The sequence below is a fragment of the Mytilus trossulus genome, chromosome 3, assembly GCF_036588685.1.
Source record: "Mytilus trossulus isolate FHL-02 chromosome 3, PNRI_Mtr1.1.1.hap1, whole genome shotgun sequence".
NCBI lineage: Eukaryota > Metazoa > Mollusca > Bivalvia > Mytilida > Mytilidae > Mytilus > Mytilus trossulus.
In genome coordinates, this window is record NC_086375.1 from 77,559,501 (window position 1) to 77,575,813 (window position 16,313).

At 30.9% G+C, this 16,313-nt stretch overlaps 1 protein-coding gene across 6 annotated transcripts in view; it reads right to left on the reverse strand.

The window, feature by feature from the left end:
* LOC134712491 (disks large homolog 2-like) overlaps window positions 1-16,313 on the reverse strand; it is a 104,786-nt gene that overhangs the window by 35,054 nt on the left and 53,419 nt on the right. For all 6 annotated transcript variants that reach the window (XM_063574090.1, XM_063574091.1, XM_063574088.1 and 3 more), the window contains 3 exons: window positions 14,207-14,343; window positions 12,290-12,425; window positions 11,224-11,374 (listed from right to left, as the gene is read on the reverse strand). In XM_063574090.1, the coding sequence (XP_063430160.1) occupies window positions 11,224-11,374; window positions 12,290-12,425; window positions 14,207-14,343 (424 nt within the window). The remainder of the gene's footprint in view (window positions 1-11,223; window positions 11,375-12,289; window positions 12,426-14,206; window positions 14,344-16,313) is intronic.

Below are 16,313 nucleotides of genomic sequence, written 5' to 3' on the forward strand. Positions count from 1 at the left end.
ATATAGACAGTAGACAATAGGCCATTCAACCACACAGGCACCAAATTAAAGATCCCAGTATTTACAGTTTCTCTAGTTACAGAACCAAATTTACAGAGACCTATTCAACATTTGTCCAGATTATAGGAGGTAAACCATAAGGCATTACCAAATAGTCCTTTAAATAACACCAACTAGTGTTGCACTAAAAACTCACCAGCATTTCAAGTTTTGTCCATTACCTTACCAGCATTTCAAGTTTTGTCCATTACCTTACCAGCATTTCAAGTTTTGTCCATTACCTCACCAGCATTTCAAGTTTTGTCCATTAGCTTACAAAAGATGTTAATCACTAAACTTAAACATCAGGCACCAAGACAATCTAAATATGATCACTTCAACAATAGCAATTGAAATAAGCTTTGAAGACCTTTCTTAATACAGAACATTTACACACATCCAACTCCTTAATAATCTTTCCAAGTTGACAGACTCTTACACTGCTAAGGCTGTCAATAAGCAGCTTTCAAAGTTCTATGATGCCAAATCAGCTGTAATACTACATGTATAAAACCACTTAGTTTACAAATTCCTTGATACCAGTTTAGTATGCAGTATTTTAAATAGTACCCATGATTTTAAACATCTACTTACTAATAACCTAACTGGAACTCTAATCTATTGGGCAACCAATGGAACTTTTTGGGCTGCAAATTACCCCCATTTTACTACTAACTTAAGTTCTAATTTTACTTTAAGAACTTATAATTCTACTACGTAAACAATAAAACAAATGCTATTTCCCCATAACATGTTTAAATACACCATTGACAAGTGAAATTTCAATGATAATTTCCATTTAAAAATAGCCTACAATATAAGGAAACTAAATCAAATATCACAAAGGCGTTTTGTATTAGAAAAACAAAACCACAAAACCAAATGAAATAGGTTAAAATAGAAATATCCAGGAAGGAAGGTAGAAGTAATAAAACATATTTGACACTTGGTATAAAATGACCAAAATATTCCTACTTTAGAGTGAACAAGTACCAGAAGAAAAGATAGGGAAAAAATACACAAACTGTAAACAACAAACAAACATATTGAGAAGTAAAAAAACCCAAATCAACTGCCAGTGAATAAATCTAAACTCCTTCTTCTTTCATGATCAAATAAACTGAAACATATATATCCAAATCTACCCACACAATTGAGCATATTTTTTAATGTTTCTTATTCATGGCAGTACAATTTTGAATTCAAATTTGTCTCTTCTATTTATAGTTTACAATAACCCCTTTCTTATAAATGGATATAATACAATACCCCTATTCTATAAGGTTTCAATGCACATAAAATCTTATTGTTTGCGCTGCAGCATCTGATCATAGCACAATACATTAGTCAATATATATGCATGTTGTAATCCATGCCTCTGTGAACTATTCCTTGTACCTTTGTCCAATTAGATCATCTTACCTGGGTATATGGGGATCGTAGTAGTAAGGCTCCTTTTTCTTTAACATTATAACTTTTCAATAATATCAGATTTCCAGGTAAATTCACAGTGCCATTTGTCTTTTAGTCCACCATTTTGTATTCATTAATAAATATTCCAACTTGCATTTAACCTCAGTGAAGATCTTAACACACAAACATTCAAATGCACACATACGATATTCACTGCATATTCAAACGGTTTTCTGATTCAATTTCTTAGCAGAAGTGTATATGGTAAAATACAGTTAGATTAAAACGTTGACATGACCTGAGGTGGATTATCCAGATGAAAACGGAAATGAATTAAACCCGTCACATTTAATGAAGGTCACATCTTTTTAAGCAGATCAGGAAATAATCATAAATTAATTCTCAACTGTAACATCTATTAAAAATGCACAAAATTCATGTATAACAATCCACGTTTGAACAAGCCAATCGATAATTTACTTTAGGTATTCATAGGCAAACACAACACAAACACCCAAGTTTTAAATTCAAAAGAGGGTCCATTAAGGAGAAATGAATAATCCCAATTATGGGAGAAAATATTAAACACCTTGAGGCAAATTTTAGTCAATAATGATTTGACTGGACTATGATTTACACTACCTATTGTAAATTTGTTATCTGCCTTAAGAGGTCCAATATGATTAATGGATATAAAGCTGTTGATATATCACCTTGATAAATAAGCTGGATTTACTTAGGACTTATAAGTGACAAAAGAAATGACTTTAAGGAGAAAATGTCATTCAATTTTACCTTCTTCTGTTATCATTATGACATAATATGTTTTATAATATATCAATCTTATATTTAATTGTTGGGACATGTAAATTATATTAATTTTCTATACTAATAATTTTAAGTATAATAAGAATATTATTATAGATCTTTAAAATTAAAATGTTTAATTTAGTGTCCTAAAAGTTAACTGATATTACATTACTCATATTTTGAATGCATTCATCACTATTTTAACTTCCATCATAGAATATATACATCAATATACATGTAACTTAAAATTAAAATGAGAACTATGTAAGATGGATATTATATAAATGTTTATAGCATTCATTGAAACTTTGGACTGTTTTCTCATTAATAATTAGTTCCTAAATAATTCATTTATTAGACTTTTTCTTATTGTTTTACTTTTTTATGAATGTATTGCAATTCAATGAAAGTATGTTTTTTTTATTTCAAAAACATTGTTTCTTAAGACTGTATGTGACATTTTGTCACACACAAGACCTAAAAATTAACGATGAAAGATCACAAAAACAACTATGGTTTCAACTATTTTATTTTATAGTATGAATCTGGAGTTGTTTTCACAAAAGTAAGTTACAATTAAGATTGATCGTAAGTCAAGAACAATTCAGTATACTTACAATCAATCTTAGTCATAAGTTTTTTTTTGTGAACCAATTCCTGACATTTACTTTAAGGAATGACTTCTTTATCTTTAAATACAAGATGAGTTATGACTTACAACTAGTTGTATAAATTTGGTCTAAATTTACGATATGTATAACACTACATTTCACAATTAATGAAGCTGTTAAAGAAATCTCTTTAGAAGTACAGTGGCTGATGTTTTAAAGATTCAAGATTGAATTATCAACTAATTTGGTGTATTGGCCATGCTTCCAGGGAATCTGAATAATTCTTGATATCACTGATATTATAATCAGGTTATATAGTATTTTGCATAAATGTGTTGTCTCTTCAAAACTGGCCCACTGACACATTTGTTTGTGATCTTTATAGTTCTTTTTGGAACATATTTTACTGTTTCTTTTTTACATACACTCATAGATATACTGGTATACATGTATATTTCTAACTGTAACTTTTCTTTTTCATCCACACATACATGGAATAGACTAAGAGTATATTTTTGACTTTATCTTTTTCTGTCAACTCAAAGATGTAACAGTCTAAGGCTATAGTACTACAAAGTATAAAACCTAGTATAACCTGTTACAATGTATGAAACTGGTCCAAGTTAGGTATACTACTTAGTGGTTGTTCTGTTTCTTTATGTTTCATAGATGTTGAGAACAAAAAACCTTTAAGGTGATTGGTGTAATATGTTTGGTTCACAATTATTAGGGTTCAGAGCTTACAACCTTGTATTGCTGTCCTTCACTGAAAATCTTATGGTGTTAACTCAACATTTTTTCTGGTTAAATGGTCTTGTAATGTGGCAGATTTACTCAAGTCAATACAGTTGAACCTTGTTGTGTCACTTACTCAAATGAGTCAAGCTATATATATATATGATCAATCAGTCTTTGTAACAACTCCTCTTAGTTTAATGCAATACTATCTCTGATAAGGGGAGCTCTGCTGATTTCAATTCTCAGTTAATTGGAATATATTTCAAAATTCCTTTGAAGTAAAACAAACATAAATTAACCTTGATGTGATGTATTTTAAGTTCCAATTACCGAATCAAATACATGTATAGAAAATTTGAAATCATATGATTTTATAAAGTATCAAATAGATTTTCTTTTAATTTAAAGTTCTAAATCAATCAATTTGTGTGTATAACAATCCGAATAGCATATAAAACTTATTGTTTGTCAAAACCTTTGATGTTTGACCAACCAGAAAATTGTGTTTTTGAGACAAACGCTACCTGCAATAATTAAAGAACAATCGAAAATACCCAAACAGAGATAATCAGTCAATAGTGAATAATTAGGGAATGTGTCCATGGGACATATATGTTGACCCTGCTTTCATATTATATAAAGTTATACAGGGAAATAAATGAAAAACGGTAAAAGTGATGCTACCAGATTTGTAATTGATCTGAGTTTTGTGGTAATAAGTATTGTGTATAAGTTTCATAACATTTGGTAAAGGCAAACTTAATTGACAGAACAGAAACAAAACAATTTTGCAATTTTTCCATTTGTAAAGGAGCATAACTCTAGAACAGTAAAAGTGACGCCACCAAAATTGAAACTTGATTTGTATTTTGTGGAAATAAGCATTGTGTTTAAATTTCATATCACTTGGTTAAGGTAAACTAAACTTTGGGGACGTACAGATGGACAAGGGTAAAACATCATGCCCCCCCCCTTTTCCAATGAGGTAGGGGCATACAAATTAAAATGGTTTTTAATTAACTGTTTAAAGTTGTAACAGATTAAAACTCAATTTCAACAGATATCAAATTGAAAGAAGAAAGTTAATCAAAGAGCTGAATAGCTCTGAGGGGAAAGACGCCCCTTGTTTCTATTTAATTATGTTTTTGGAAAGGGGGGGGTATCTTTTGATAGTTTTCATATGAAGAATGAAAAAGAGAACAGCTAGAACATGTAGAAAGGTTCACAATATTGAAATCAATTGTTGTTTATGTAATTTCATTTCCTTAGTTTAGGATTCAATTTGGACCAATGGAAGAGATCTGCATCTTCTAAATCTAAACATTTGATTAAAGTTGATAGCTAATTATCTAAAACTCAACTGAATTCTGTCATTTCACAAGAACTACAATATTTTTTGAAATCTTGATTGTGTACCACTGAACTGCAGGCTAGGGCCATTTTCCATTTTTTGTGACAGTACTCTTGGATTTTTAAGTTTTTTCTTTAGAAAATGTAGACTGAAAAATCTATTCAGTTTTAAATTTCTATTGTTAAAGTTCCGAGTTACAACTCTCATCACAGGGAAACAGGTACTAATAAAAAAACAATATGAGTGATGTAAACTGTGTGAAGTTTGTTTCCAAATCTTAATTTTGAAATATTTGTAAATAATAAATATGTTAAAACTACAAAATGCAAATTTTTTATTATTTTTTTTTTTTACCATTAATACAATGATTATGTAGGTACACAAAAATTTAGTTTTAATAGAAGACTACTAATCCAATGAAATGTCACATTTGAAGTGTTTAAATACATTAACTTTTATTTTAGTGGATAAATACTCATCAATTGAGGTGCTCCTGAATTGGAGGAAGATTCTCAGAATTTTTACAGAAAAAAGTGGTCTCACTAAATAGCGACAAGAAGCGACAAGAAGAGTAATGTTTTCTTGTCGCTAAATAGTCTTCTCGACGCTTTTTGTCGCTTCTTGACGATTTTTGTCTCTAGTTAGAGAGACCCGAAAAAAGTAATAAAATTGTTTCTTTCCCCTGACTCATGTAACCCCACGATCTTTGTTTATTTTGAAAGTTGTTGATCTACAAATTAAAGTATTGCATGTTGATGTTTAAATCATCTACAGTAAACAATATTATGTTTAGATTTAACAAATACAAATTTGTAATTAGTGCAAGATCTCTAAGAATGATTTAAATAACCAGTGAACTGGTGAAGGATATCCCTGCTTCTTCCAAGAATGACGTCACTATAAAATACAATGTAGGTTGGATATATTTAGAATATCTCGCCATACTAATTTTTCCCGATTGTAAAATAAACGTAAATAGAGTAAAGGAGAGTTCAAGATACGATAATTTCGTGAGAAACAGAAGGGAAATGTGTAAAAAAGTGTTTACAGTCAAACTATTCATTTCTGGGTCTCCTTCTCTTCAATCTAAGTAAGATTAGTTGGGGTTTTTTCCACACTATAACATGTATAAAAACTAGAGGCTCTAAAGAGCCTGTGTCGCTCACCTTGGTACATTTGTATATGTGAATATTCAACAAATTGTGTTATGGTGATGGTGATATGTTTGTAGATCTAACTTTACTGAACATTCTTGCTGCGTACATATATCCCCATCTATAATGAGTTAGTAAAAATTTACAAATTTTATAAAAATTGTTAAAAATTGACTATCGATTCGTCTGAAATTTTCAGGGCAGATAGATCTTGACCTGATAAACAATTTAACCCATGCCAGTTTTGCTCTTAATGCTTTTGTTTTTGAGTTATAAGCCAAAAACTGCATTTTATCCCATGTTCTATTTTTAGCCATGGCAGCCATCTTGGTAGGTTGACCAGGTCAACGGACACAATTTTTAAACTAGATACCCCAATGATAGTTGTGGCCAAGTTTGGTTTAATATGGCGCAGTAGTTTCAGAGGAGAAGATTTTTGTAAAAGATAACTAAGATTTACGAAAAATTGTTAAAAATTGACTATAAAGGGCAATAACTCCTAAAGGGGTCATTTGACCATTTCGGTCATGTTGACTTATTTGTAAATCTTATTTTGCTGAACATTGTTGCTGTTTACAGTTTATCTCTATCTATAATATTTTTCAAGATAATAACCAAAAACAGCAAAATTTTCTTAAAATTACCAATTTAGGGGTAGCAACCCAACAACAGGTTGTTCGATTCATCTGAAATTTTCAGGGCAGATAGATCTTGACCTGATAAACAACTTTACCCCATGTCAGAATTGCTCTAAATGCTTTGGTTTTTGAGTTATAAGCCAAAAACTGCATTTTACCCCTATGTTCTATTTTAAGCCATGGCGGCCATCTTGGTTGGTTGACCAGGTCACCGGACACAATTTTTAAACTAGATACCCCAATGATGATTGTGGCCAAGTTTGGTTTAATTTGGCCTAGTAGTTTCAGAGGAGAAGATTTTTGTAAAAGTTAACGCAGGACGACGACGGACGACGACGACGGACGACGACGACGGACGACGACAGACGCCGGACGCAAAGTGATGAGAAAAGCTCACTTGGCCCTTTGGGCCAGGTGAGCTAACAAAATGAATGATGTGAGGGAGTGTCACCCTGGTCAACCCCATAGGGGATTGACGGCTTGAAGCCGTCTTTCCCCAAAAACACAAAGTTTTGTTACGTTTTGTAAGTATTTTCATACTATTTTATCTCCTATGCAAACAGCAGATTTGTACAGTTTGGTGGTTTTTTTTTCAATGGTGCATGTACTATCCATGAAGATGAATTGGTAAAAAAATAATCCTTCACTATATAACTTATTACGTTTTTACAATTCAAAGTACACTATTATTGAAATGGGAAAACATGATGAGACTGTGGCCTTGGATATAACAAATAAGCATTGGTAGATCCCTTCCACTTTGGCTGATAGATCCCTTCCACTTGGCAAGTCAAGGTTTGATTTTAATTGCTTTTCACAACAAGGTAAATTAAATTAGGTATGTACCGTATGTCAGAGATTTTGATGAAATTTTACATAAAGCTTTTGACAATGAACTTTAACTGAAAAGTGAGGAAATAAATGCATTTATTTGCTGCAATGTTATTGATTGAATTCTTTCCAACTAGATGTAATTTTGTATAGAAAGCACATACAATCATCAAATCTCAAATCACCAATGCATTTATGTTTCTGAAAAATAATGTTGTGTTGAGAGGTATACATCAACTGTAGCTCGACTGAAATCATTTAAACAAATGTACCAATTGAGAAGAGAGAAAATATTAAACAAAAACCCACTAGTTCTTGGTCATCTCTTGCCTCCAAATTATCATTTTCTTCATGTAATACTGTACCTTTAATATATATATACAAATCCTCTTTCTATATTACAGATGATTTAAGGGAAGCCAGTAAACAGCAATACATTCTCACTATGCAAAAGGTGAACCTATTCCATAAAAACATACATGGGACCCAGTGAAGGCACATACATAAACATCACAACTATGGTTGAATGATTTTGTTGAAGGAAAGTTTTGAGAGAAATTCTAAAATCTGCTTTTATAGATGGTTATCCCAGTTCTAAAGTGCCTTCACTGCATAGCACGTATGTGTTTAACTAAAGGGAATATTCCTCAACTCATAGATCTATTCTAGCAATATCAAGGAAGGAAGAAAGAAATTTCATGCATAAAAATTTTAACTTATTCTAATCAGTGTAGTATTTGAAATTCATCATATCATATTGATGTATCTCTATTAATTATTATAATTTATATGAAGATTTTAATCAGTACAAAATATGTGTATAGAATACAAATTTAGAAAACTATAAATCACATTTATCAGACTTCTATAGTCAATGGGAGATAACTCAACTATAAATTCAACTAAAACAGTCAAGAACTTTATTTATTTACAATGGTGAATTTATTTTATCTCATGTTGTAGTTTCTTAATGAGTGTATACAGATTTTGTCAGAGATCTCCAGAGAAACAACATAAGTTATACTTTAGTTAAATATCATATTTATGATGCATTTGTACTGGGTGATGAAATACATTTTTTGTTATTGTCTCTGAGTCTTTTGTAAATAGGAGATAATCCAGTTTGGACTATGATCCAGCACCCATTACAAATGCATTCTTATGTTTAAGTTATGTTGTTTCACTGGACATCTTTTTAAAATAGAAGCAGAGGGTACTTCAATTTTTGGTAGATAAGATTATAAAACACAATGCTGATGATAAAAGGAGACAGACAAGAAATCTATCAGATTTTAATAGAACCAATAAAATGATATTTTGACATAAATGCATAAAATTTAAATATTTATATGTATATTATATAAAGCAGACATATATATATATATTATGTATATAGCCGATTGCACAGGTTATTATGGCAAGTTGAACCAGTTATCTTGTTGTCTCCCTTTATTATCGTTGACTCTTCTTACTCCTTACAAAGAAAAGAAGAAAAAAACTTCTTTAAATAAAACCTTCACCAAAGAAATAAATAAAAATACTTGAAACAGTTGCAGAAGAAATTTCAATCATATCAATTTGGACATTTTTTATGTAATTTTTATCAGGATTTCAAAACCTACCATTCAATATATATAAATTTACATCACTATTTCCAATGATGGTGAATTAGTGACAGTTGTGTCACAGTTTATCTCTTTCTTCACTTTGTATTAATTATTCTTATATATCAAGCCTCAGAAGAAATGCAACACTAATGAAGATTACCTTCAAATAAAATTCTGATGTACTCTAAACCAGAATCAGATGAAATTCCTAAATATTTTACCCGAAATTGGTGAATGATATTGGGGTTTTCCGAAATATTTTTCTCTAAATATTGTAAATGAAATCAAGATTTTTCTAAATATTTCCCTTTAAATATCGTAATTGAATTTTCTAAATATTTTCCTTAACATGGTTTGCCTAAATATTTCTCCCTAAATATTGTAAACCATACAAAGTTTTTCCTATATATGTCCCCCTTAATATGCTGAATGATGAGGAGATTTATCTTAAGTTGGATTTTCGTTATATTTGACTGTTCAATTCTGACCAAATTCCGTTTATATATTGAGAAATGTTTAAACTTTTGATCAACTCAAACTCAATTTTCATCTAACAATGAACATACATTTTTGTCTGTGTGTAGAATTATATGCCAATTGACTGAAACATATGTAATAATCCATTTAATGCATTATCCAAGAATATCTGAAGGGGATATAGTGTTGCACTTCTTCTGATGGTCATTATTTTATTATATTTATTTTATAAATATTGATTGTTATCGTGTATACTTCAATAATTAAAGTTCAGCAAATTACATGTTTATATAAATTGTTTTAAACTCCACTTTTAGCTCATTCCAGATAATTTGAATGTTTTTCCTTAAGCATGATAGTTTTGTGATTCTATTTTTATGATTTTTTTTAACTTTCCTAAAGCATGATAGTTTTTGGATTCTAAAACAATTTTATGATTTTCTTTCACATTAAAACGTTCATATAATAGTTCTCCAGAAACAATATTTTCTCGCAACTTCAAGCTGCCAATAAAACAATTTTCATTTGCCATTAAAAACTGTTAATTTGGAACTCCAAACTTGAGTTTTGATAGTAAAGGTTGCTCCTTTGTAATCATATTGATTACAAATAAAAACTCATAAATTAATCAACTTATATCTGGAATAACCTAATGAGATTTTTTAGCATCATTAATTTCAATAACCATAAATAATATTATTGAAATATTTCCCTTTGTACTGAAGCATATTAATATTTATATTAAAGAGAGGAATAAATATAAATGAAATTCATTCAAGCTGTTTATAGTACATCAATATTTTGTAGGTCAAACAAATATTTCATTGCAGCATTCCAAACAGTACTTCAGAATACAGGATGATAGAAAATGATCATAGACTGACCCTCAAAAAGTACAAAGTCCAAGCCTATTCTGTCTGCATGCATGCAATAACAAAATAAAATGCAACTCAAAACAAAATATGTGAAGCAAAAACTAAAATTCATAAAAGGTGGAACTGCTAATATAAGAATCTAAGACATGCAAAATTTCTATGATTTTGTCAATTCTAATATCTAAAATTCCAACATGCCACAATAGATAGTATAAGACCTAATAAGAAAAACTTTTTGACCTAGAACAGTAAGACAGACTAGTGTTCCGTTGAAAGGGAGAAAATTCAAATATTGATATAATTCTTGATATTTGTTTGACCAAATTTCATATCTTGATAGATGAAATTGAGAATGTAAACGCCATGCTTTTGTTAAGTGCTTGAAATTGTGTTCAAATTTGACATGCTTTCAGAAATAAATAAATTTCTTTTAATAGCTTTAAAGTGTTAAATAGAACCCATTATATTTTGTCCTGAAAGGTTGAAAGAAAGAAAATGTTTCAAGATTGCCCATTTCAGAGAATATCAAATAGGGACATGCTTACAATAGATAGGAATTCTTGGCCAATCCCTTTTTTTGTTTTTACTTCACACCACAATAAATGCTTATTTTATTGCTGCAGAAGAGATCTCAAGCTCTAATAAGTTCCAATCAAATTCCTTACAACAATGATCTTACCTGGGAAGGTCCTCGTAACTGTGTGTGTTTGGTTTACCAGGAGGCGTAGGAGGTGAATGATCTGAATGTGAGGCAGTCCTGCTATCAGAGGCAGTCCTGTTATCAGGGCTTGATGTTGGAGCAACTACAGCAATGTTAGCTCTCCTAGGTGCTGAAATAATACAAAAAACAACTATTTAAAACATTTCATGGATTTCAGAAAGACAGACACCATTTGACTCAGCATTACACTGACCAGTTTTGGATCAGGATCTAGTATTTTCAATCTTTATGACAAGCACAAAAATTTATAATCATTTCTTATATAGTTCATATAGTGTTACAAAAAAAGGTTTGTAACCACATTTTATGTACTTCACCACTTGTAACCTATCATTAAATTGTACTGAAGACACCCCTGTAAGAGGGTGAAACATGTACAACAGAATAAAGCATTTCCTTGCAGTAATAAAGAATGTTGTATTTTTATAGCTTTATTTTCCCAGAGTTTTACGACAACCACAGTATATTTCGGTATCCATCCTGATTACTCTAACAGCCTGTACTGTTAGATGTTGGTTCACTCACGTAGATGTCTTAGTATATGCATTGTTAACTGTTTATTTTAGTCTTTTGTAATTTGATATGTGTTTTAGATTGTACTAAATCAAATATGAGTATTGGTGAATATTATTTTGACTGCAAGCACTTGCAATGGTATAATTGCAATTTTTCTAAGTCTATATGATTTCATGCAATAGATTAGTAATATATATGTAAATCATCTTTATACCTGTATTTGATTTTTTTTGTCAGCAGAATCAAGTCAAAGAAAGGATATTTTAAAATGCGAAAGCTATTCAATAATAAAAAGACAAATGTTCTTTCTTGACAGTAATGAGTTGTAACATGTGAGCACTTTTGAATTTGTCAGACACATACTTCCTGTTTGGCAATGCATTTTAATTTTTTGAAACTCAATAAACTAAACTTAATTAACAATGAAACTATAAATTGATTATTAGACCATGACATGAGGTAATAATCAGTTGAACCCTATCTGATGGACATGTAACCAGTTACTTACAGGGTGGAGATTGTTCTTCTGTAGGCTCGGGCTGGTAAGATGGCTTGGCTACTGTTAATCGTACAACTTCAGCTGTTGCTTTTAATGCTGCCACTGCATCTTCATGTGTGACATTGTCTAAGTTTGAATTATTTACCTGAAATCATACAATTCTTATCATGTGTGACATTGTCTAAGTTTGAATTATTTACCTAAAATCATACAGTTCTTATCATGTGTGACATTGTTTAAGTTTGAATTATTTACCTAAAATCATACAGTTCTTATCATGTGTGACATTGTTTAAGTTTGAACAAGTGAAACTGTGAGCTACTGCTCACTGATGATACCCCCGCCGCAAGTGGATAATATTAATAGTGTAAAAATATGCAAGTGTTCGGTAAACAGGAAGTTGTCAAGTGATGAATCTGAAAACGCATTACACGGTATAGCTGACTAATATAAATCCTGAAACCAAATTTCAGAAATCCTTGTATTGTAGTTCCTGAGAAAAATGTGACGAAAATTTTCAACTTGGCTATCATGTGTAAAATCATACAAGTGTTCGGTAAACAGGAAGTTGTCAAGTGATCAATCTGAAAACGCATCACACGGTATAGCTGACTTAGATTAACCCTATAACCAAATTTCAGAAATCCTTGTATTGTAGTTTCTGAGAAAAATGTGACGAAAGTTTCATGGGACGGACTGACGGACTGAATGACAGAGGTAAAACAGTATACCCCCCCTTTTTTAAAGCGGGGGTATAATAATTATTTACCTAAATTCATACAATTCTTATCATGTGTGACATTGTTTAAGTTTGAATTATTTACCTAAAATCATTCAGTTCTTATCATGTGTGACATTGTTTAAGTTTGAATTATTTACCTAAAAGCATACAATTCTTATTATGTGTGACATTGTTTAAGTTTGAATTATTTACCTAAAATCATACAATTCTTATCATGTGTGACATTGTTTAAGTTTGAATTATTTACCTTAAAGCATACAGTTCTTATCATGTGTGACATTGTCTAAGTTTGAATTATTTACCTAAAATCATAGTTCTTATCATGTGTGACATTGTTTAAGTTTGATTTTTTTCCCCGACAAATTATACAATTCTCATCTCAATTTGAATCATTGTGACAAGTTCTATGTATATATGTCAAATCATTTGTATTTTTCTTCAGATTAATTGTCTAGTGTTGTACCAGGCTGGTTAAGAAATAGTTTCTAGGAAAACATCTGTGAATCTTATGATTTTTATACAAGTGAGCACATGCTTAAATGTCTCACCTGCTTTGCAGATCATAATTGAATTTTCAATTGAAATTCTTTATAATAAGCATTATGTATAAGTTTCATAACATTTGGCTGAGGCAAACTAAAGTTAGCAAAAAAAAATATCAGCAATTTTTCCATTTGTATAACCTTAGAACTGTAAAAATGATGCAACCAAAATTTAATCTTGACTGTGTTTGGTAGAAATGAGCATTGAACAATTGGTTGGTTGAGGCAATCTAAAGAGAATGGAAATTCAGAAATCATCCATTTTGAAGAGGCAAAACTCTAGAACAGTAAAAGTGAAGAAACCAAAATTCAAGCTTGAACTGTTATTTGTGGTAATAAGCATAGTATATAAGTTTCATATCATTAAGTTTAGGCAAAATAAGTAGAGAACATAAATACAGACAACTGACAGATGGAAAAGGGTGAAACTGAATGTCCCCTCCAATATGACAGGAGCATAAAAATAGTAAACATCGCTGCAGCAACCAGATTGTAATCGTGCATTTTGCTGCTTTTGTAGAAAACAAGACAAAAAGTAACCCCTAATAAATACAGCTACAAGTCTGTAACCAGTAGTCAGGTTAACACCTTGTTCAATAATTAAATGTAATTGTAATCATAAAAGTAACCCCTAATAATTACAGCTATGAGTCTGTCACCAGTGGCCAGACGGCCATCTTGTTCAGCAGCTCCACCTTCAATAATCTTTGTTACAAAAATACCATTGTCACCAGGGATGTGCTGATTACCAATTCCACCAGCAATACTAAAACCAAGACCTACAAAATATATTCTTATTATACATTTATTTAACGCTTCATCTATGCTTTTGTCACATCATATAAATTGAAATTACATAATTTTTGTTCCATTAAAGTGACTAAAAACACAACTAATTTGGAACATTCTTCGTCATGCAAGAAACAATTAATCTATGTTTTTATTTTTGTTTAAAGACAAAACATGAAATCTCAATTGAGTTTGATCATTAACCTTGACTGTCATGTTTCCACAATAATAACATGTATTAACCATTTTATTTTCCATATATATATCATAACAACTAAGTTATTTCTTCTGTAAATTGTATAATGGCAGTCCCTAGTGATGCAATGTTTATGTAGATGAACTTGTTGATGAATTTATTGATTATAAACTAGTACAGTCATTTTATTGATCAGAAATGATCAAGGCCAGGATATCCAAGTTCACACATTATTAAGACCTGCTTTTTTTTTCTGTGAAAAGTTTTTTGTATTGATTTTTACGAACAACAACTTAAAAGACTTTTATTTGTTACAGAAGTTGCATGATCATTGAACGAAAGATCTTAAACCTAGGGTCTAAACAAAGTTGGGTAAAATTGTCTTGTGTTATAAGACTGCAATATAATGTTAATTCTTTGAGAACATACGTTATGTCATGGTATATTTCTGCATTAGTTGTATGTTCCTATATAAGTCATGTTCAAAAGTTACAACTGCCAAAGTGAGTATTAATATACAAATACATATATATATTGGGAGCTATATTAAAAGAATATCCAAAACAGTTTTAGGTTGGCTTTGCCCAAGAAGGTTGCTACCTTAGATTTGTACAGTTTACAAACAAGAGTGCACACGCTGAAATGTCTCGCCTTCTTTACTTATCAATGATATTATGTTGATAGTTCTAAGTATAAAGCTTTATTAAAAACTGTCACATAAACTCAACATTAACCAAGATAACTAAAAAAAGACCAATGAACCATGAAAATGAGGTCAAGGTCAGATGAACCATGCCAGGCAGACATGTACAGCTAACAATGCTTCCATACAACAAATATAGTTGACCTATTACTTATAGTTTAAGAAAAATAGACCAAAACATAAAAACTTAACACTGAGCAATGAGAAATGAACCGTGGAAATGAGGTCAAGGTCAAATAAAACCTGCACGACTGACATATAGATCATAAAATATTTCCATACACCAAAAATAGTTGACATATGGCATATAGTATTACTATTAGATAAAAGACCAAAACTCAAAAACTTAACTTTGACCACTCAACCATGAAAATGAGGTCAAGGTAAGATGACATCTGCCCGCTAGACATGTACACTTTACAATCATTCCATACAACAAATATAGTAGATCTATTGCATAAAGTATGAGAAAAACAGACCAAAACACAAAAACTTAACTCTAACCACTGAACCATGAAAATGAGGTCAAGGTCAGATGACATCTGCCAGTTGGACATGCACACCTTACAGTCCTTCCATACACTGAATATACTAGCCCTATTGCATATACTATCTCAGATATGGACTTGACCACCAAAACTTAACCTTGTTCACTGATCCATGAAATGAGGTCGAGGTCAAGTGAAAACTGTCTGACGGGCATGAGGACCTTGCAAGGTACGCACATACCAAATATAATTATTCTATTACTTATAATAAGAGAGAATTCAACATAACAAAAAATCTGCCAGATCACTATCCCTATATTGAGCTTTCTGCAACAAAAGTTGCAGGCTCGACAAAAAGTATCATCTTTGCATTTATAAAACTATACACTATAAATCATTATGAATGCCTAACAATGACTACTGGGTGGATTACACCCTCAAGACCAAACCTTCCATCAGCAGTTGTATATACCCAGTAGTGTGATAAACGTGATCTTAAACCAAAGTATATATGGCACTGTTGCTCCTGAACAATGCACATATTTAAGGTTCCTGGGAAAATATTTCTTTTTA